At 50.1% G+C, this 21341-nt stretch overlaps 11 protein-coding genes across 11 annotated transcripts; 3 read left to right on the forward strand and 8 right to left on the reverse strand.

Annotated features, from left to right (window-relative positions):
- Positions 1-163: 163 nt before the first annotated feature.
- ASPSYDRAFT_159243 (putative feruloyl esterase) lies at positions 164-1762 on the reverse strand (the record flags this gene model as incomplete). The annotated part of the gene is made up of 2 exons (XM_040842808.1): positions 164-499; positions 581-1762. The coding sequence occupies 2 exons, from the start codon at positions 1760-1762 to the stop codon at positions 164-166; spliced, it is 1518 nt and encodes a 505-aa protein (XP_040698837.1).
- A 775-nt stretch (positions 1763-2537) lies between these two features.
- Positions 2538-3172, forward strand: ASPSYDRAFT_49172 (PLAC8 family protein). Its single transcript, XM_040847788.1, has one exon. The coding sequence runs from the start codon at positions 2753-2755 to the stop codon at positions 2987-2989; it is 237 nt and encodes a 78-aa protein (XP_040698838.1). The 5' UTR covers positions 2538-2752; the 3' UTR covers positions 2990-3172.
- Positions 3173-3237: 65 nt separating this feature from the next.
- On the reverse strand, positions 3238-4693 carry ASPSYDRAFT_158937 (Zn(II)2Cys6 transcription factor domain-containing protein; the record flags this gene model as incomplete). Its single annotated transcript, XM_040842773.1, has 2 exons — positions 3238-4536; positions 4595-4693. The coding sequence occupies 2 exons, from the start codon at positions 4691-4693 to the stop codon at positions 3238-3240; spliced, it is 1398 nt and encodes a 465-aa protein (XP_040698839.1).
- A 1838-nt stretch (positions 4694-6531) lies between these two features.
- ASPSYDRAFT_209230 (uncharacterized protein) lies at positions 6532-8498 on the forward strand. Its single transcript, XM_040843959.1, has 2 exons — positions 6532-7065; positions 7143-8498. The coding sequence occupies exons 1-2, from the start codon at positions 6602-6604 to the stop codon at positions 8203-8205; spliced, it is 1527 nt and encodes a 508-aa protein (XP_040698840.1). The 5' UTR covers positions 6532-6601; the 3' UTR covers positions 8206-8498.
- A 722-nt stretch (positions 8499-9220) lies between these two features.
- ASPSYDRAFT_439792 (uncharacterized protein) lies at positions 9221-10685 on the reverse strand. The gene has a single exon (XM_040846763.1). It carries the CDS (start codon positions 10493-10495, stop codon positions 9299-9301), a length of 1197 nt encoding a protein of 398 aa, XP_040698841.1. The 5' UTR covers positions 10496-10685; the 3' UTR covers positions 9221-9298.
- An 811-nt stretch (positions 10686-11496) lies between these two features.
- On the reverse strand, positions 11497-13054 carry ASPSYDRAFT_439809 (ankyrin repeat domain-containing protein). The gene has a single exon (XM_040846764.1). It carries the CDS (start codon positions 12915-12917, stop codon positions 11721-11723), a length of 1197 nt encoding a protein of 398 aa, XP_040698842.1. The 5' UTR covers positions 12918-13054; the 3' UTR covers positions 11497-11720.
- On the reverse strand, positions 13016-14258 carry ASPSYDRAFT_49178 (uncharacterized protein). The gene is made up of 2 exons (XM_040847789.1): positions 14008-14258; positions 13016-13954 (listed from the first exon to the last, which is right to left on the reverse strand). The coding sequence occupies exons 1-2, from the start codon at positions 14245-14247 to the stop codon at positions 13193-13195; spliced, it is 1002 nt and encodes a 333-aa protein (XP_040698843.1). The 5' UTR covers positions 14248-14258; the 3' UTR covers positions 13016-13192.
- A 162-nt stretch (positions 14259-14420) lies between these two features.
- ASPSYDRAFT_49179 (DUF3176 domain-containing protein) lies at positions 14421-16695 on the reverse strand. Its single transcript, XM_040847790.1, has one exon. It carries the CDS (start codon positions 16535-16537, stop codon positions 14633-14635), a length of 1905 nt encoding a protein of 634 aa, XP_040698844.1. The 5' UTR covers positions 16538-16695; the 3' UTR covers positions 14421-14632.
- Positions 16696-16996: 301 nt separating this feature from the next.
- On the reverse strand, positions 16997-18709 carry ASPSYDRAFT_439831 (alpha/beta hydrolase). The gene is made up of 2 exons (XM_040846766.1): positions 18286-18709; positions 16997-18234 (listed from the first exon to the last, which is right to left on the reverse strand). The coding sequence occupies exons 1-2, from the start codon at positions 18371-18373 to the stop codon at positions 17105-17107; spliced, it is 1218 nt and encodes a 405-aa protein (XP_040698845.1). The 5' UTR covers positions 18374-18709; the 3' UTR covers positions 16997-17104.
- A 146-nt stretch (positions 18710-18855) lies between these two features.
- On the forward strand, positions 18856-19430 carry ASPSYDRAFT_439977 (uncharacterized protein). Its single transcript, XM_040846768.1, has 2 exons — positions 18856-18890; positions 18921-19430. Exon 2 carries the CDS (start codon positions 19046-19048, stop codon positions 19364-19366), a length of 321 nt encoding a protein of 106 aa, XP_040698846.1. The 5' UTR covers positions 18856-18890; positions 18921-19045; the 3' UTR covers positions 19367-19430.
- A 63-nt stretch (positions 19431-19493) lies between these two features.
- ASPSYDRAFT_60792 (NADH:flavin oxidoreductase/NADH oxidase) lies at positions 19494-20850 on the reverse strand (the record flags this gene model as incomplete). The annotated part of the gene is made up of 2 exons (XM_040849901.1): positions 19494-20591; positions 20680-20850. 2 exons carry the CDS (start codon positions 20848-20850, stop codon positions 19494-19496), a joined length of 1269 nt encoding a protein of 422 aa, XP_040698847.1.
- Between the last annotated feature and the right edge of the window lie 491 nt (positions 20851-21341).

Below are 21341 nucleotides of genomic sequence, written 5' to 3' on the forward strand. Positions count from 1 at the left end.
AATGAGCGGTGGCAATCCAGATTGGGAGTCGGGGCGGGCCGCCCGACATACCGAGGCTCAACTACAGAAGGGACAGAGTACAGTTAGGGCTATGAAAAGATGAATGTTACATTGGCTACCTAACAGCTTACTGCTTGGACTGAGACTTCTTTTTCCGCTTGATCTAATCTTGCCAGGCAGTTTCACAGCGGAAGCTCTCAGCCACGGACGGATTCCCTCCAATATATCTCGCCCTCGCGGGGTATGGACACAGAATGCGGGCTTTCTTTGTCCCATTAACGGCGGCGTATTCGACAGGTAGAGACTCTGGCGCAGTGCCATTCTCGACCCACCGTCGCAGCGCATCAAACGTTGTGGTGGGCTGTCCGCCCTTACCACCAGCGCAGTGGGCCAGACCAGGTGCTTCGAAGAAGCGATAATATTCGTGGACTCCCGAGTCGGTTTGGCTTACGGAATTGTAGTAGAATTCTGTGCCCTTGGTGGGGATACTTTCGTCGGCCTGTCAATGGAGACGGGGTTGGTCAGTGCCTTTCTTTCTTTCTTTCTGTAAGTCGATATGATGATGAACTTGTGAACGAACCATTCCATGGTATGTAATCAGCTTGCCTCCTCTGTTACGAAACGCAGTCAAGTCAGGGTCTGCTGCGTCCAATGTGTCTCTATATTGCTGTACAGCTAGATGGAAGAGCTCAAAGTACTCTTCCCGAGTCAGCGTAGTAACATCGAAGCTTGCGTTCCTTGCAACAAACAGATTAAACCACACGTCTTGGGATGCGGCGTCTTGGCCAGGTACCGAGCCTAAGCTGCTGATGTCGGCGCCAGGGTAAAGGCCATACCACAATTGCTCGCCGGCATCTGTTCGCGGGCCAGACCAGGCGGCATCAGCAATGAGGGCAGCACCATAGGTGAGGGAGATGGTCCGGTTGAGGGATCCACAAAAGAAGGACCTGTCCACGGACGAGTACGGGCTGTAATCGCAGGTCCCGAAGTCGCTGATAAGCCCATCCCTCAGGCCGTCCTTGGGGTCACATTCTGCTATCGCACTCTCAGTCAGAAAGTTTAGCTCGCATGCTAGCGGGTCCACATTGTGCCAGGTCTTCATTAAGAGCGGATAGTATAACCCAGACGTGAGCTTAGACCATGACTGCGCGGGCGCCGATGCAGCAATCCCGTCATACGCATCTGGGTAGCGCTGTGCCAGCATAAGACCCTGCCGACCTCCTTGCGAACAGCCGCTCCAGTACGAGTACACAGGGGCGCGTCCGTAAAAGCTGTGAATGAGGCTCTTTGCGATAGCTGCCTGGTCACCCAAGGAGCGCGAGCCCAGGTTCTCAATCGCAACCAGGTCAACGTTCCCGGGACTCTTCAGCGCCCATGCATTTGGGGAGTCAGCCTCGCCTAGTCCTGCGTCGGTGGTGGTTGTCGCGTAGCCCTCGCCAATGGCACCGGCCATGAAAAAGTTGGACAGCACAAACCGCCCGGCCGACCAGCCTCCGCCGCCGGTTGCTTGCAGGCGCCCATTCCACTCACGGGGTAGCCAGGTTTCGACGCTGATATTGTCGGAATAGCCCGGGTGGGTGTAGGTGACGGTGATGTTGCAGAACTGCGCATTTTCCACACCAATGTCGCCATGGTTGTAGTTGAAGTTCGCAGGGACATTGAGGGTGAAATTGCTGACCCACGAGGCAGAAAGGGAGAGGATATCAGCTCCGTAAAGGACCGGGGGCTGGATTGCCGCTGGCGAGCAAGCCGTTACGTTCATGTCGGGCAGAAAAAGAAATTAGCGAAAAAAAAAGGAGAAGGACAAAACAATGTAGACAACTGGGTATTTGGGTTTTCTCTTACCTGCGCGAGAGCCCCTTCTTATAGCATTTCTAACGGATTTACCACCCGTGTACGAGGATTGCGTCGCAATACGAGTGCGAGTTTCCCTATTGCGCTGGAATGCAAGAACCACGGTTTCCCTGCGGTCTGCATGCCAGAAAAGGGGTTCATGTTCAGGTGAGTGGAGGAAATACCTACCATGGGCTGAGGCTTGAGGGTCCGTTTTCTGGCAGCCTGATTGCTTGCCCTATACACAATCGGTGGGTCTATCGCGATACGGATGCGAACTTCCCGATTGGGAAGAGATCCGTACAAACGAGCCCCAAATTTCTGGCGACACTTTAGACCACTAGAGCGATTTGCAACGCTGTTAGAAATATATAAATTCCGGGCCTGCCAATTTTCTAGAAAAGTTTATCTTTCGATTCTCATATCCGTCCTCGACTGCGAATACTCCCAGCCTACCTTCACCGTCTCCCGTGGAAACCAACTATCAGCCAACATCAACAAGGCCCATTTCCTTGAGGCATATCCTCAGTAACAACAAAGGAGCTTCAGTATGAGTGATCCAGCACAGCAAGTCTACAAACCATGGCCCTCAGGACCCCCGACATATCAGCAGGCCAACGCCGACAAATCCAGGGACATCACCCAGAACAGGGACTACAATTACTCCTTGGGCGACTGCTGCTCTCCGGGCTCACTCTGTATGACCGAAAAGAAAATAGAGATTAAATACTATGAAAACCATAGCTGACTGTCCATCAAGGCCTTACGAGTTGTTGTCTTCCCTGTCTAACCTTCGGCAAAACCCAAGCGCGACTTCGCGACCCGACCTTGAATAGCTTCAGCTACTTCAACTTTGATGTGAGAATTCCTGCCATTGTCACATATATAATATACAGTAAAAAGTGCCTAACAGTCTATCATGCAGTGCACGCTCTTCACCTTCCTCGGCATGGTGGGCGGCCACTGGATCATCCAGACAATCAGGCGGGGCGAGATGCGAGACCGGTACGGGATCAGCGGTAGTTGCTGCGGCGACTGCTGCGCGACGTTTTGGTGTGGCTGCTGTGCAATTATACAGGACGAGAAGGAGGCCGAGCTGAGAAGTAGACCGGAGTTGGTGGGTTATCAGCCGACGCCGCAGATGGGCTATCAGTGACTGGGTGGGAGGGCGGTTTGCGACTGCGAGGTTGATTGTGGATTTGTGAATTCTTAGTGTATCTTCTTACACTCGTTAGCTGCTCGGTCTTTTATTTTCATTCGAGTTTGTATTATATGGTACTTCACTCTCTTGCTTTTCCTTTGTTGGTTGTGTTGTTAGTTTAGACTAAATAGTTTCTGCATATATTGAATTGAAAATGAGTTGAAACCGAGTTCCAGACTGGATCTTGTATGAATAACAATGTTTCACCGCACAGTTATCTCTGTATCAAGGCACTGGTTGGAAACAGAGGAGCCAAATACACTGATCGGCCATGCAGCAAACTGCCTATGATATGCATCAAGGCCGCGCAGTATCCTTTTCATGATATGCTCTGGCCACCCACGGATAAACCAAGCAGCGTCAACATTTTTCATCAACACGACAAAGAAAGAAAAGAAAGTAAGAGCGAGCGGCTTCTGCTGCTGTATATCCGAAAGAAATAGGTCAGGGAGTGTATACAGCCAGCCGAATATATGCGGAAATAGACCGACCCGTTGCAGGGGCGAGTCTGGCGGTGGATGCACGAGGGTGTATGTCTGTTTAAGTCTGTCGAGGACAGCGGCATAATCCAGATGGGCGTGCTGGTCAGTGGGGTATGTACTGTCCAAAAGGAAGCGCAGATTGTTTAGATGGTCATGTTCTGTGGAATTCGGCAATTCTGGTGGGATAGGGGTGGTTGGGCGTTGTCCGTTCTGCTCACGTTCCGAGTCGGTATGTTGGACATTCTGGCTCTGTATATGAGACGTAGAAACATCCACAGCCAGGACATTACTGCACAGTTCCAGGATTGACCGGACGCCCATAAATAGCGCAAGACATCCTGAGCCTCCATCGTCCCGAAACCCGAGATACTCGCCTGGCTGGGGCCCCCTCGCAAGAGAGCAGATGAATATAAACACAGCGGCCGTGTAGAGAACCTGTCCATTACAACCAGTAATGTGCGGTACAGCGGATGCAGCCTCCCGGACCGCAACGTCGTAGTGTGTCTCTGCCTCGACGGCGTAGTCAATATGACCGCCGGTGACCTGCTGCAGATGCGACAGCGAACTAGGGTTCTGCGCCAGGTGAAATCCTGACAGAGCAAGCAAGAGTCGGAGCAAGAAGTGATATTGAAAGCCCCATCGGGTCATCTGAGTTTGCCATTGCGGTTGCTCGGCCCCGAGTACGGGGCAGCTCATAAAATGGTGGAATAATGCGAGATCAGTTGCAGTGAACTGGAATGGTTTGTTTGCCAGAGTAGTGATGGTTTCAGGCGATTGAGTACTAATACGCGTAGGTGGCTGTCCAGCAGGCTCTTCACCCCGCGTTCTATGTGCGCGCTTCGGAGCGGCAAAATTCGTCTGAGATGATGATATGAAAGTGAAGCCATCTCGAGTGTTCGGTGCACCTGCCGTGTCATTTTCTGAGTCTGGCCTCGAATTCGAGCTACCTTGTGGATGAATATAATCACACTCGCTGTTATGTCGGATACAGTTGGTGCATGAGGGTTTCCGCTCATCACACTTTGTGCCCCTTTAGTCTCTGCATGAACGGCAGTGGCAGAGGTAGCTGTAGACCTACCTTGATTCTTCGTTTCTTGCAATTAGCACATCCCAGACGAGACTTCTTATGCGTCTTGCGCGCTGTTCTCTTCGTGTAGTCGTTGACGGTGGAAGTCATAGTGGCTTGACAGTGCAGGAAGCCGAGCAATTTCTGGATCTTCAAGAACAAGAATTGAATTCAGTTACTCGTCACGTAGCTGACCCACAGCACTAAGGTAGGTGGACAGAATGCTGTTCTGGTTCTGCAGTCTGATTGGCTGGAATACTGAAAGGGGTCACATGAGCCGCCATGGGGTTGGTTGTTTTCCTTTAGAATGTAATGAAATTATTGTATTTAAAGTCCACCTATGTCTAATTTATTGTTGACTCTTGAAAAATTCACTAAAGGCATATAGCATTGATTGCTTTTGTTCCCGAGTCAACAGGCACATATATATCATTGGAGATAGATGATATCAACACTCTTTGGTGGACTTATTGGACAAAATATGCACAGCAGGTGGCCATCCCACTTCTATATATCACAGCGAGGTTCAAACATGGACATTATTTGAAGGCACTATCCACACATTCACTGATGCATTTGAAAGCGCCCCCGCCGGGGAAACGACAATAATACCATGCACTCCACGTACTATCGAAATGTCACTGCAACGATTTACATGTGGTTTACGGATTTTAGTTTTGTGCTTGGATACGAGGTCTCAAGGATTGTACACGCGGGTACGACGGTTTAATTATTATTTGTCAGTGACTTTCAGGAGTATTATTGTAATATTATTGTATACGTTAAATTACTTAAAAATGTTAATAGTATCTTAGTTACTCCAGATCTATAGCCTAACTATAAACTAGATCAAGTCCTCGTATTGAAGAAAGAGTTCTGCAGATAAAGAAGGCAAGCGCCGCCCGAGAAGCATGGATGTTACATGCATCTCCTTTTTACAGCTGCTAGGGCTACGTCTCCATTTAGTACCTTGATAGCGTCGCTTCTTTTTCTCAAGACTGGTATCTGATCTAGGATATTATGTATATCCTCAAGTATGCAGTCTACCGTGATCGAGGACAGAAATATATTCGCCGGTCTTGTGCTCAAACCGGGTTTTAGAAGACTATCTTAGAAGGTATACCTGCCCGCTGCCACGCTGTACCCTAAATCCCCAAGCAGCCATGCCAAAGATTTGATTTAATGGCTGATCAAATCACGCCGCCGGGAAGCTTCTCTAGCTCCGCTTTTCAACACCCCCTCCCACTGCCAGGAAAGTCAATGTCAGGGTGCACTCGATAATCAACGCCCTTCGCAAAAACCGCAAAGGACTCCGACCTTGCCTTTGGCTTGTCTACCACCTTGAGACTGGGGATACGTCGAAATACTACAGCTTCTTAAGTCTGATCGAGAGCTTGATAAAATACGTGAAGCCTACACTTTGGCCATTCCAGCCGCTAGTTTCTAACTACGTAATATTTTAGGGTTAGTCTTCAAGTGCGGACTTCGCTGGCTGTCACAGGAATGAGGACCAATAAAACGTAGAGTAAGTATCAACTTCTTCACATCCCCTAAATCATTATAAAAAGGGGCAATCTTCACAACGACTAAAATGAAGCAGCCCAGCCGCTAGTAGCCGCATGGTCCCATTTTTTGCTATAATATACACGCAATCTCGCTGGCAGTACTACCTAGGTATCTGCTTTATTGTTGCAGGTTTTGATGAATAGGTATAGCAGGCGAGATGTCAGAGTGTATGAGTAAAAGGCCGGGGGATAGATGATACCGCAAAGATCATACTCTGTAGCAATTGACGAATACCTGAAATTATTCTCAGACAAATGTCTCTGTACTCTGTCCATGAGTCATGCCAAGTTTCTAACAAAGCATGGTAGCTGATATTCTGCCCAATTCACGTGGTCCACAGAGTTTATCTCCACATCGTCGCACCTTGCACTCTCCTTAGTACACCTACCATCATATTGAATCATCATTCGCATCTTCCTTGCTGAGGCACTCATCTCTTTCATCCCAATCTCAATGGCCTTCTCTGGACATGACTTGCTTTTGTCTATCAATGATCCATCTAGCGGCCTCCCCCCTGGATTTCCCCGCATAACACCATCCAGTCCCCTCCGTGACTTCGGCCCCGGCTCCATGGACTATGAGCGTTGTGCAGCTCTCCACAATGAGCTCCTAATCAAAGTTGTGAGAGCCCTAGGCGGCGAAATGCCCTCTGCACCTCTATCCTGGTGGGAGGCTAGAGCCCCGCCCGATGAGGTTGCTAACGCTCTACATCCGTCCCTGGTTGAGTTCCTCAAGCGAGCACTAGATGAAGATGTGATGCCTACTATGGGGTTCCTTTTCGTCTTTCTAGGGGCTTTAAAGTTTCCAGAGGGGTTCTTCCGAGACGAAGAGAGCTATAGTATCTATGATGAGGCTGGAAGATTTCTGAAGCTTTACGAGTCGAGCCATTTTCGACTTGGAGATGATGAGGGTCTTCTGTATGTTCCTATTCATGCTCATGCTCATGCTGCCATTCCTCATCCCTTGAAGGTGATGCGTGCTGATGTATTGACAGATTCGACCAGGAGACTATGAAAGCGAGCTTTATCGAGGATTGGAATGATACTAGGATGGTCACCCGTCACGAATGGAGCTGGATGCCTCTGGAAGTCATTCTGGACTCCTATCTCCAGATGGTTGATGAAGGAAAGGTGGAATTGGTTTCCAAAGAGCAGGCTGCCCTTCTAGACAGAGACCCTAAGATTGGCGTCGTCGAACCCTGGTTAATCCACCAGTACACGAAAATAGACGTGGAGAGAGCAGCAACTGCGTTCAAACGACTTACTGACGCAATCGAGTCCCGGATCGCAATGCAGACGGGGGATAGAGACAAGACGCAGCCTCAGCCTCAGCCTGCCCTTACGGCCCTCCCATGGCATGATCCAGCAACATACAACGCCGACATCCTTCCCCCTTCATCATTCGCCCACAAATTCCTACGCGCCATCTCCGGCACCAAAGTCTCATTCCGCTACATCGCCCCAGGAATCCGCTTCCCAACCATCCCAGAATTCGCAGATCAACCCATAACCGACTTCGTCACGTCCCCACGCAGGAATTTAGGCCAGTTTCCAGGAAACTGCCCCCTCCGCCTCTTCCAGGCCGACACGACAGAAGCAGACGCAGCTAGAAATGGAGATGAAAAGCACCCCATGCCCCGTGACAGACACCTCGGACTCGACAATGTCGCACCTGGATTCTATATCGACCGCGTCGTCCAGCGCCGGCCCCAATTTTGGAGTAACGGATGCCACCTCATATTACCATTTACTATAGGTCGACACGGATACGCTCGGAAATCTAATGGCGAACCGTTCGGGCTGACCGACTGCGATCATCTAGATGAGAACCCTAAGCCGCGTGATGCCCGCGGGGATCTGTATCAGGCTGGAATGACGAATGGGATTACAAACTCCCATTCAGTGACTATTGACAAGGTCTTAGATAATTGGGCGGAGAGAGTAGAGAAGGGGGATTGGGAGGTTGATGAGCACGGCGTTAAGGGCGGCATTGAGAAGTTTAGGGAGGCGGATACGGAGGAGCATTGGCGGGAGTATTGGATTCCGCCGTCTTGGTGAGGTTCAGTTGGAATGTTGGATGTTGGATGAACAAGACTAGTCTTAAGCCACAAAAGACTGAGGCTAAATTGTCTTAAGCGTCGTGAGAATAACGAGTAGTGTATTACAGTCTGCTGTTACCATGCACCGACAACGACTTATATCGGCATGGGCTCCTCCCAAGGTATCTCAGAACCATGTACATGGCCTAGTGAGTCTTCCAACTTACCATTAGAGCATTTTATCTAGTGATCGATCCCACGCTGTACTAGTCAATGTAGATGTTATGAATCTGATTGATGTTTTCCAAGATCAATTTAATCGGGTTGTACTTCAGACATCTTAGTATCAAAAATCTCGCTATGGGGAAGGTTTTGCGAAGCATTATAGTGAGATTACCAGGTAGATACAGGGACTAGCCGAGTTCTTCTATGAGGGTACTTGTCGAGTAGCCGTTCCTGAATCCGATATAGCACATCCATTGGCACTTCAATGTCTTGAAAGTTGCGCAAATCTAGTCCCCAATCCTTCTCACTGATCCTCTTCCATAGTGCGAGCAAATCATGCTTGCTCCTATCTGAAAATCTGACTTCTGATTCAGAAAAGAGCAATGACGTCCCAGCATTTGCCACGACGGAAGGCATCATATTACCTAAAACACCATTTGCCATATCCCTCATCGGGTTATGTCGTCCTATCCGGAAGTTACTTAAATTCGTCATCGATTGTAACTTCCGTCCAAGCCTAAGGAAACTGACATTCGGGTATGGGTCCACCTCGCCAATGTTGTTGTCGTGGTCGTCGCTCTCGTAATCGTCACTGTCGTGGTACTCGCTCTCGCGGTCACTGCTATCATTGTCGTCGTCCTCAATCCCAGGAAGCGATTCCGGGTAGAACGCCGACCGGTAGAGCGCCCGGAAAACAAGGCCAATATTCACAGAATCCTCCATGTTTTTAAATTGACACTCGGTGCAGCATAAGTCAGTATCATTACCAAGGTGATCACAAGCTCGGATAATTCCCCTTAGATGGGCCTTGAACGTAAGCCATGCTGCATCGATGAACTCGGTCAAAATTTCAGACCTCCTTCGATTCATCTCCTCTAATTAGACGGTCAGAATTCTATCCCACCGGGGACCAGTCCGTAGCCTATTGATTTCTCACCTGACATGGGAGTGGGCAACAATTCCAAAGGCGCAGTTGCTTCCTTCTGGGCTAGGCCTGTCAAATGTCGAAAGTTGTCCTCCAGCCCTAAGGCCCAGCAGAATAGAATTGCACATTGCAATCCGTCAATGTCAAGATCTTTGTGCAATCGCAAGAAGCATGTTTCGATGTCTTCTGTCCAGTTGGAGAGGTACGTTGCGATATTATCTGGTCGTGAATTCACAGCGCTGAGCAACGAGATATCAACCAACTCTTCTTCGTTTAGATGTTGAGGGATACTTTCGTCATTGCCGTCGACTATTTGCCGGAATATCCGACGGCCTTCATTGCTGGGGTTCCAAATTGACAATTTGCAGCTATTTCGACGAGTCTCGTCATCTGGTTCGTCGTTGCATGAACTGTCGTCATATGTTGCATCTTCGTCTGGACGGTCCTCTTCTAGTTCTTCTCCGTCGTCTGTGAAACAGTCAATTTCCGTTGCCGCTATCTCTCGATTGTCCTCTTCGGTAAACCTGCGCCTAACATCATCGGCAATGGCCACATTCGTATCTCCACACCCTTCATCAGAGCTCGACTCTGAGCACGTCTCCCACAAAGGATCATCCTTCAGGTTCGAATCGCCGGCTAATTCATCAGGCAAGCTCTCATCTGGCCAAGCCGTGGCTGCACCGTTTTCTCCATCTTTGTACTCTGTCTGATGAGAACCCCCGGCAAGCGACGTATGTGTATCGGACAGATTCTCGGTGGTGTCATTGGATGTTAAATCGGTAGATACCATCGGACTAATGGTGTGGGTACTTTCCGCAGGTGTGGACACTGTAGAGGCCTCTGCTCCCGCATGGAGAATGTCAGATGGTGGGACGGACTGCCCATCACCATAAGCGGGCACGGCCACGATCTTATTGCCCTGTTCCCTGCTAGCAGGTAGAAGCTTTCGCATTGAAGCACCCCATATCGATCTTCTCTTGGTCTTGTGTTTATCTCGTCGTGGCGGAACATCTGTCTCGTTATAGGTCGGTCGGGGTTCGACATTAACGGTATCTAGGCGGGTGTTCTTCGTGTCGTCCGTGGAAGGAGTCGACGGGGGCAATGGAGGCTTTTGAATATTTTCGATACCGCTATTATTCAAGCACGAACTGATGAGCATAACATAATCAGTCGAACAGGGTTACCCAGTTACTCACCTAAGGACCTTTGCCATGGTTTCGCGTAGCCCGAGTATATCACGGCGCTGACTATCTTGCAGATCCAATGATGAAATTTGCAGGTAAATCAAGATCTGAACCTTTGCCGCGTCCAGCTCTCTCATGATTCCCTCAACATAGGTCTTGCGCTTTTGGTGGTGACGAAAACCTCTAACAATACTTGACCGATCTTTTGTCACCCATTTTGAATGGCAATCCTGAATATTCTGACAAAGCTTGTTACATCGATCAATCATGCTACGACAGTGTTCGTCGGTTGTTGGAGGTTTTCCATTGGCCTGGGCTTTCCTAAAATCTACCAACCACGCCAAAATCTGGCTACTTAGTTATTGACGGACTCGGAGAGCAAGGTTGTTCTTACCGCGATATATTCCTCTGCACTTTCAGCAACCTGGGCCCACCACGCCTTGCGTGTTTTCCAAGACCTCTTGTACGCTCGAATCTTTCCGTATCCTTTGTCACTCAATTCAGCAATTGTACCGACGCTGGCGAGAATCCCAATGATAACAATAAGCTCCGCCATTTCAGGAGCGGCAAAGGTATCTAGATATGCTCTGTATGTTTGTTGAATGAGAAATCATAATAAAGTGGATAACCATCCCGGCCGGATGAGATTAAATAATTACTACACAAGGCTGAGTCGTGCTCGCGGGGCAATCCTCACTCCCTTCCCTCCCCCGCTGTGAACCTGCAAGGCTGTTGCGCAAAGTCAGCCCGAATCGTGGCTATGCAGAGCCGACGGCTATGTGTATAATCTACTATATCGCAAATCAAGCCGAATGACCCCTCTTATTGGTCCCAGCTTTTAAGGCCAGTAAGATAAGGCTTGACGTGTTGTCGATGAAAGCTGTCTCCTCTCCGGTTGTACCGCATGAAGGCAGATGATATCTCCCTTTGCCTTTATGTCAAGTAGGCGAGGCTGGATTGGACTGCCCGTGGTAAGGGTACCTAGGTATTTATTTGCGATACCAGTCGTGAACGCTTGGTTTGTACCGCGCGCCTAACTGCTTCTACGGATTTAAGACTAGGTACTACGCATGTCTAATGTACGTCTACACATTCAACGATTTGAAAGGATAATGGTGTCTTAGTTACTCTTCATAGCCTAACTATAACCTAGATCAAGTCCTCGTATTGAAACATCTGCAACAGCTTAACCAGTTCAACTCACGCTGTCATCTTCCATTCGATCTTTTCAGCTTGCAAGGCAACTCTGATTGTCTCCACGATAGCTGGGTCCCAATCTGACTGCTGTGCATGCGAGAGTACAGCCTCGCCATTTGTTACTTGCGCACCTCTATGAATGAGTAGATTGGCAGCATGCTTCTGCCCCGCCTCGCAAGCGTACATCAATGCCGAGAAGCCGCGGTCATCGACTTGATTTAAACTGGCAGCCACACCACTGTGCGAAAGGAGCAAATCCAAGATGTCCGTTTGCCCCTGAGCACTCGCCCGCATCAGGGCTGTAGCTCCACCTTCGCCAGGAAGCGTGGGGTCGAGTCTCGCACAGCCGAGCAACGCAACAACCAAGTCGGCTTCGATATATATTGCCCGAAATGCCTTGATCCACGCTGTATCTCCGCTTCTGTTTGCCGCATTAACGTCCGTGCGCGGATCCCGGAGTAGTAATCGTATCTCACGAATTGACTCATCCCGTACTGCACGATGTAGAGGGGTTTCTTCGTGGTAGTCAGAAGTCCGGCAATTCACATTACAGCGCGGATCGTCCAAAATCGATTTCAGGATATCAAATTTGTACCGTCCCTTGCATTGCATCGCGTACTGCAAGGGAGTCAGTCCATGCGCCGTACGACAGCAACGAGCATTGATGTCGATCGAAGGATGCGCGAGCAGCACCTTCACCGCGCCGCGCGATTCACACTGGATTGCATAGTGGAGCGCCGAAAAGTGACCGGAGCGGCTGCAGTATATATCGAGGTTTCCGCGTTCACGTTCCCGTATCTCTCCTGGATACAGGTCGTGTGGCAGGGGCCGTTCCCATTTCCGCATGGGTAGCTTAATATTGAGACCGCGTGGATCTTCCTTGACAAGCCATTCGAGCACGGCCCGGTTTCTGTATTTGATAGCAAGCATCAAGGGTGTGTAGGGCTCGTGGGTGTCCGTTTGGCGGCGTAGGTCGAGCTTCATCCAAATAGATCTGAGATCGGGAAATGGGAAGGTCGCCAAGCTGATGTTCCTTGCTAGGGCATGGAGGATAGTGTACCCGTATCTGTCTGTTTTATTGTGGTAGCTAGATGGGAATATAGGAAGGAATTCGGGGAAGGCTCGCAGGAAGGTCACTTGGTCCGATGAATCCAGATGGCCGGCGATCTCTAGCTTGATCTCGGGTGGGATGAAAGGCATTTTGTTGAAAGTATAACCAGGTCCTAAAGCTGGAAGTAGTTGATAGAAAATCCGGAGATGAAGTAAACATACGACTCTCTTATATAATGTTTATTAAATGCACCAGTGAAAGTGAATCTATCATTGATATGTGTATTTGATTGATTCACGTCTGCATCATTCACAAGCCCTAAATGGTTTGCCTGGCGAATTCACTGCTCACCCTTATCTTCAAGTATCGACCTGACAATCTATTCGCATACAGATTTCAATATTTACAAACGTAAATAAACCCATCATCGAAAACGGCCCTGTCCCATCCCCTCTAATAAATTCGCAATCCGCTCATCAACCGCCGCCAGATTCCTCCTCAGCGCCGCTGCCTCCCGAAACGCAGCCTGCAGTTGAGCTGTATTATCCATATTCCGCGACTTCGTATCCGACACTGACGTCCCCATCACACTTGAATACATCGGCGCTCGATCCATCTCTCCCATCTGGATATGAATCGAGGGTCGCGCCGGAACAGCACGGTGCAGGGCCTTTTCCAAATACGGCCTGATCTCAGAGTCGTTGACCTGGCTGGACGCGACCATCGTGGACAACATATACAGCGAGTGGCAGGCAGAGAGAGTGACGATAAAGACAATAAACACAGCTAAACTCCCTGCCTTGGAGGAATCGCCCAAGCCATATCGCCAAACAAACCCCTGATATATACCGAGGCCAACTAGGAATGCATAAACAGCGACAGAGAGTAAAGCCACAGGCGCAGATATTGTCAGCACCGCAGCGACAGACGGTAGCTGGACATCATAACCAGACCAGTCTTCGTCTGTATTTCTTGACGCTGGTAGGTGTTGCGGCCCGCGTATCCACTTTTTGATATCGTCCGCGTGCAGACACCGACCGAGCATCTTATGCTGTTTTGTCGCGTAATAGACTGATATAATAGACGAGACAAGACTAACAGTGAAGCAGGCCTGGGACGTCCAGTGGACTTTCCCTACATTATCCAATTGCAGAGCCGTGATGGCGATTTGCGCCAAGATGGTTCCCTACCAAATCAGTATTAAGCGTTGCCATCGAAATGAAAAGAGCGCGAACATACAGCTATCGCAACCATGTTACTCTCCTGCTGATTCGCAGTCCTGAATAGCGCTGCGATTTCAGGGTCCTCGGACGTCAGGACCTGCAACTGTGTCTTCCAGACTATGCTGCTGCCGAATACCGGCAGCAGGATGCCCCCTGCGGGTCCATAATATCGGCGATAGAGTCCGAGTAGCCGGGTCGACTCGTAGAAGTTACTCAGGGCCGAGATGCCAAAGCCGGTGAGGGTGAAGAGGCTCATTCTGGTGTCTCAGGAGGTCTCTCTGAGGAATGTCAAGACGGAAAACGCTGCAGGATCGTTGTCGCAGAATTGTGGGTCGCACTAAATTTGCTAGAGTGAAGCTTGTCTTCTTGTGACGATATCAGGATGAGAATGGGAATTTCAATGTTTATCATAATTAAACATATCAAAGACTGGTCATATATGTATAATGCTTCTAACAGCTAGAATCAACTAAAATAGCCCACCGCGTGTTCGCCGAGCTATAGTTATGCGACCCTTTTCTTACTCATGAACAGTAACAGGAAGTCTCCTATATGGTGGTATAATCCCTAAAAGATTTTGCTTTCTAAGAATTGTTCTTCATTCCAGGTGCTGTGTCAGTTATCCTGAGTTACATAGTCCTCTAGCTCTGTCGCTCAAAGAACACCAAACGGTCATGGTCCTGCTCGACCACCACATTGATGTTTTTTGCCATGGCCTGTAACTCCCCAATATGACGCAGATGTGCAAGTTCATGCCCTGGATTTGTCTCCACCTGTCCTATGAGTAGCGGGAATATGGAAGATTTCCATAGCACTGACTGGCCACGACTGCGAAAGGCCGTGCTGAGGAAGAAGATAAGAGACATCGCAACCAGGAATGTCGGAACTAGAATCCATGGCCACCGAACATGAATAAAGGTCTCGGTCCTAATGGCCAGCCCGCGGACGTGAGTGGCCTTTGTGCTCGAGCGAATCTGGTTGGTCATACTGGTGGCCATATGGCTAAAGGAGTCGGCCACACTACCGCTGTTGTAGATGATGGCCCCGAGCCCTGCATATGGCTCGTGCTCTCCGCCGGAGGAAAGGGTCCCGTAAACAGTGGTGTTTAATACATCTGCCAAATAACTTATGAGGGAGGCGTATGCAAATGGACCTATTACATACGACGCATTGTGTGAAAATGTCTTGGTTCCTTCTGCTGGAACAAGGCGATGGGGCCATGTGTGAACGTCTTCAACTTTCAAAACTTGACTCCTAGATGGCTGCAGCGTACGGTTGCCCACGGTGACAGTATTCCGGGTATACAGCCTTTCACACAACGTCACTATGCAGTGTGTTATCTCAGGCTTGTGCTCAAACTCACTGGAATTAGCGGCAGTGTAGATCACATCCTCTGAAGGATATTTCGCTGTTATGACAGAGGCAATTGCGCCTGGATGTTTATTGACTTCCGCCTTGCTGGTGACAGAAGTAAACGGTGAACGTACTACCGTAAACCTGTTGTCGGATTGGAATGAGTATAGCCAGTCTGGGGTAAATTGGAGTCCACTCGGGGTCGAGTAGGAGCAGTCAGCAGGCACCGACGCGTATATCGAACTCTGGTTGACGGAGGCCGCATCGAGGGAAGCCTTCCACTCGTCCCACCGGGTAGAGGTGCTCGTAAAAGGCTGGCATTCCTGCTCCGCTACCCCTGTGATATCTTCACAAGCTGTGCAAACTCCAAGTGTGGCAATGTCTGGATACTCGCAGCGGCCCGTGGGGCAGTGTGGCTCGAGAGGATAGTTCATGCGGGCCAAACCAGTCATCACAGCAACCTGCATCGCAGGTTCCATGTTTGCATTGCCGTCCGTTGTCCATGCAGGCTTATATTCTTGCGCTTTTTGAATGTACGCAGTTTCATTCCGCGCGGGTACATCCCGTGAAGGAAAGACGAGGACCTGCTGTGCAAACGGATCCAGGGCAATGGACAAAATCACCAACGAGGCGCCTGCTAAAGGGACGGCCGATTTTATTCTCCAAAAGGCCTCCACTGCGCCCCAGGGACCACGGCTAGCCTGATCGAGCACATGGAATTGATAGAGCGAGATTGTCGTTTGATGTGTAGCTTGGTTCCATTTCAACTGTCCAAGACAGGCGGAAACAGGAACAAGCATCGCTGTCTTCGCGACGGTGCCGATGACGGAGATCACGGTGTTTGGAGAGATTGAGTATTGCCAACTAGCATATGGTAGCCCGTTGACAAATGCCAGAAAGCCTATCAAGAGCGCAACACATATGATACTCAAGGCGGCGCCTCCAATCTCCCAGGTCCAGGATCCCTCCCAGTCATACCTTCTCGTGGCTTTTGAAGTGTCTTGGTGAGGGAGAACCGCCGATTGCGATGCCGGTGATTGGTTTGTATCACAGTTTACAATTGGAATTGCTGTTTCCGAGCGGAATGATTGCATCTCGACGCTTGTTGGCCGTAATGGGTCTGAGCTACAGGACTCGCCATTGTGGTCGCCTAACGGTTGGTCGAGCACCACGTATGGATGACCTTTTGTCATGACCCTTGGATTTATCCTCTGGGACTAGTGATTGGACTAAACACTGCGATTCAGCGGATAGCTCATTCTAGGAGGGAAGAAGGCGAGAGAGTTGTAGGATACTCGACAAGAGAGGTTGGTAGTTTAATCACCTTGTGCCATGCTGGAAGAGACTTGAATATTTTAGTACAAGGGCAGAGTTCACGGGCCTGCAGAATGGCTGCGCTCAGGGCACGACGAATACTGATCATTTCCTATTCTATACGCCTACGTGACGTGGCACTTGTATGGAGCCTCATTCTGATTTCAATTTTATTTTTTAAATGTCAAATCAATGCATTAAAATCCCTCTTTCTTGTCTTTCGCTCTTGATCTTGTTGCATAGACCTTGAAGCCAAAGCAAACAGACTCACGCAGTCTTCCGAATCAACATGTGTCTTTATTTGACAACAATTAGCCTGCACTGTTCCCCTAAAAAAGGGCGAATAAATACAGGCATTATACGAGTTCAAGGTAACTAGAAAGGAAGTCCATTAACCCTCCTAGAGATCAAGTACATGTTCTAGACCCTGAACCAAGTATACGAATCTAACAACCCTCCAAAAACGTCGAAATCGCCCTCATCGAACGACCGCTGTAATACCCAAGAAACGCATCAAGCCCCGGCTGAACATGCGCCTCGCCGGGCGCAATCGCCAGAACAAAGTCCGCTTCCTTGACACGCCCAATACCAGCATCACCATCAACAACCACACTCTCACACCCCAAGCAGTCCCTGCCAAAGCCGACACAAGAATCAAACAGAACCTCCTCCGTCCCGGCCACCACAATCGCCCTTTGGCATATCGCACCGGGGTTAAACAGCCTCTTCCACATCGCAACCGCCTCCGGATTCTGCGGCTGCCAGAGGTTACTCCAAACCTCGCTCGCACTGGGCTTGAAGAAATCCCGCATCCACGGAACACGCTGCGCGGGGACATAGTCGTGTTTCGACTCCGAGAGAGCCCCGGTCTGTTCCTCTGTCATTGTCACCCAGGGCGAAACGAGCATCGCAGCCTTGAATCTCCCATCGTGCAGATCGAGTGGTGGAGCGTATGGAGATGGCTTGGCGATATGAGCCAGTAGACTCAGTGTCAGATGTCCTCCTGCGCTATCGCCGCCGAGAACAATGTTCTCCGGCTTAATCGACTCTTTCTCTAACAGATATCGCATCCCCGCAACGGCCTGGACGAGTTGACTCGGGTATGGGTGCTCAGGGGCGAGCGAGTACTCCAGAAAGACAACCTGGGCCGCTTTACATGCTTCCCCGCAGCGGAGAACAAAAGGAACATGTCCATCTTCAATAATCGGGTCGTGGTATCCGCCGCCGTGGATGTAGAAGAGCGTTGGTCCGCCTGGGCGTGCTGTACGGGGCGTGACGAAATGGAGGACAGGGCTTGGGATGTCGCTTCCGGGGCCGGTGTCAAGAGTTGCACCAGCACCAGAACCAGCACTATCCAAAGGAATAGCGACTGCTTTATGCTGTATTCTATACCAGCGGCAGTACTTTTGGATTCTTGGGCCCGTCAAGACACCCCGTGGGAGAGCCTGTTGCTTGAGTGAGAAGACGGTTGCGTGGGTCCTTAGATAGGCGAGCGACAGCTTCTGGCGAAACCCCAGCTGGGAAACTTCACGGGGCGATAAGAACAGTGAAGTTAAGTTGGTCACAAACTGGATAACTGGGTTTCTTAAGTTTTGTGCTTCTTAAAGTACTCAGGGGAGAAACGTACCCAGCAGAGGAAGACGCCAGGACAGAGACAGCCATTCGGAGAGGTCTAGTGGCTCAGCGACCACTGCAGTTGTTGGGAGGGCGACCATTGTATCTGAAATCGATTTGTCTGTTGGAACAGTTCGATTGAAGCGCGAGGGGCAGTTTTACGAGACATTCCACTCTGCACATGAACCTCGGTTGACCAGACTCCAAGCGACGATCTACAGTTGAGCCTTCTTGGTCTTTCCCCATCGTCAGTGGGACCAGTAATTCTGATCACGCCAAGCAGCGAATCTGATTCATTCTTTACAAAGAGTACAAGCATTGGGGCCCTGCATATCAATGTATAAATCGGGACGTGCGTTGGTTCCATCCAGTGCGACAAGACAAATATTCAACCACCATTTCCTCCAAAGATACCATAACCAGCCCCAGATTCTTGATCATCCCTTCATTTGGCTGACTGTTTCGTAGGGCAAACTTCGTGTCCTCCGCATCTACTGCAGCACCTGTGCATCTCTATTAGCGGGTTATGATCGATCAACTAAGTAGAGAGAGACCGTAAAGTACTCGTTGTAGGTGACTGAAACATTGATATTGCATGTCAAGCACCACCAGTCCATCGTGACTGTCTTTGATTGCAAGTTTGCTAAGGAGCAAAGAAGTATTGAAAGGTGGTACGACGTTGAAATGGAGCGAATACTAGGGCTATAGTATACCAGCACCGCAAAGATGGTTTAGGTCGATGGGTATTTTTTCAACGGGGAGGAAGAGATTATATGCATATCGAGTCTACCCCAGCCTCGTCCTCGGGCCTCACTTCCAAGCCCAGTTTGCCCTCCGTTGTCTCCGTGTATGCATGCCTCAAACAGGCGTCCTGCTGTCATTCGTTGGGGCGTCGTAGCCTTGCGCTTTTGCATTACAGCCTCGTTGGCAGCACCAATCAGGGTGCTAATGTCGTAACTCTGGCATACAGCCTCGTCCTGCTGACATGCGTCCTTGGGCCATTGGACGCGAAGATACGGTGCTGGTCCTATCAAACGATCCGCTCCAGGCCTAGCATCCTCCCGAGACCGTACTGGATGAAGCAATCTTTTTGATACGAAATGTTAAACAAGGTTGAATCTGATACTCTCCAATTGCAATCTATTTCAGAAATCTAATAACCTGTAATGCAAATGCAATCGTAAATTGTCTATCATAAAACATCAGTGCGCTCTAGTCCGTTTACTCGAAAATAGACTGCTTATAAGCCTTGGGATCAATATAAGGCGTCCCTCCACGCCTTGTGAATCCCCACCGAATCTGGTTCGCCATCGAGATCTCAGTGTCAACATGCTGCGCGAACGTCCAAGCAAGACCTGGGTCCTTCTGAAATCCACGCCCGACAAGCGCAACATCCAGACCGTCCTCCTCAAGCAGCTGGTTCGCCTGTCTGCCGTTCGTGATAGCACCCACTGTCGCAACAAGAAGCTTGTCACCAACAGCCTTCTTAATAGCAACAGCGAAAGGAGCCTGGAATGCCGGCCCAGACTTCACCTTCTGCTCAGCATGCACACCACCGGAGGAAACATCAATCAGATCAACAGCACCCTGCTCCGCAAGCGCCTGCGCAAACTTCACCGAGTCCGCAAGCTTCCAGCTCTGCTCGGGCAGATTCTCCTCAAGCCAATCCGTCGCCGACACACGCAGGAAAACAGGGACTTTAGGCCCCACGGCATCGCGGGTCGCCTGCGCAATCTCCAACGGCAGACGAATCCTATTCTCAAAGGAACCCCCATACTCGTCATTCCTGGTATTCGCACTCGGCGACAAGAACGAACTCAGCAGATACCCATGCGCATTATGGATCTCAATAAAGTCCGCGCCGGCCTTAACAGCCCTCTCCACAGCCTCGACCCAACTCTTCTTAAACGCCTCGATATCATCCTTACTCATAGCCTTGGGAACAGGGAAACTCTCATGGAAGGGCACATCGCTCGGCCCCACAACACCCTCAGGCCACCCGCCAACTTTCTCCGTCGCAATCACCCCCTGGCTCATCATCCAGGGCGCAATCGTCGACGCCTTGCGTCCGGCATGCGCAATCTGCACCCCGATCTTCTGGCTCTGCGAGTGCACAAAGTCGATCACGCGCTTCATCGGCGCGATCTGGCTATCCTTCCACAGACCCACGTCCTGTGGCGTAATCCGGCCTTCCGGCGTGACGGCCGTGGCTTCAACCATCATGAGTCCTGGCCCGCGCTGCGCGATTCCGCCCAGGTGCGCGATGTGGTAGTCCGTCATGTGTCCGTCTTCGGCGGAGTATTGGCACAGCGGTGCGAGCTATTCTCAGTCAGTTAGTCGACTTATCCTATCCTATCCTTTTTCTTTCTTTCTTTCGGGGCTTGCATATATGGAAGTGGGAACATACACCAAGTCTATTCTGAAACGTCACCCCACGCACCGTCAACGGCGTATAAAGCTTCGGAATTGCATTACCGCTCGTCTGCGGGTTCGCGGCCGTGCCAGCAGCGGGGGACTGCGCGGGTGTGAAGTACGGGATTCCCTCAGCGGGGACGATGTCGACGTCTGGGACAGCCATTGGATTGGTTTTGTTTAAAAATTGGGCTTTGCTAGATGCGTTGTATTTGTTGGTCTCTAGAATCTTGATATATCCTGGCCAGCTAGGAACAGGACATGCTTAAATACCCAGGTACAGGAGTAGAAACGCCTCGAAGATCCACTTGCTTTGAAATCGCGGTGGAGTGGAGCGGTGGCCATTGTAGTTATAACTACCGTACGCCGATGACTAATGACGAAGCGGTGGATGTTGTTCGGCTTTGATACTGGCAGGACACGGAAAGTTCTTGACTGAGACGAAAGATTGCGGAGTGGTACTTGTAGTATATAACTAATGTTATGACCGCAGGATAGTTAGTTATGATGCCAATGCTTACTGTCCGAGTTATGCGGCATAACGGTAGTAATGCACTGGATAAGAAGGATCTGACGGTGAGAGTCGGCTTAATGTTGGCCGAATGTCTCCGAGTCTAGCCTGTTTGGGTGGCTTTTGCCTCACAGGTCAGGCAGGAA

The sequence above is a fragment of the Aspergillus sydowii genome (genome assembly GCF_001890705.1).
Source record: "Aspergillus sydowii CBS 593.65 unplaced genomic scaffold ASPSYscaffold_12, whole genome shotgun sequence".
NCBI classification, from domain to species: Eukaryota; Fungi; Ascomycota; class Eurotiomycetes; order Eurotiales; family Aspergillaceae; genus Aspergillus; species Aspergillus sydowii.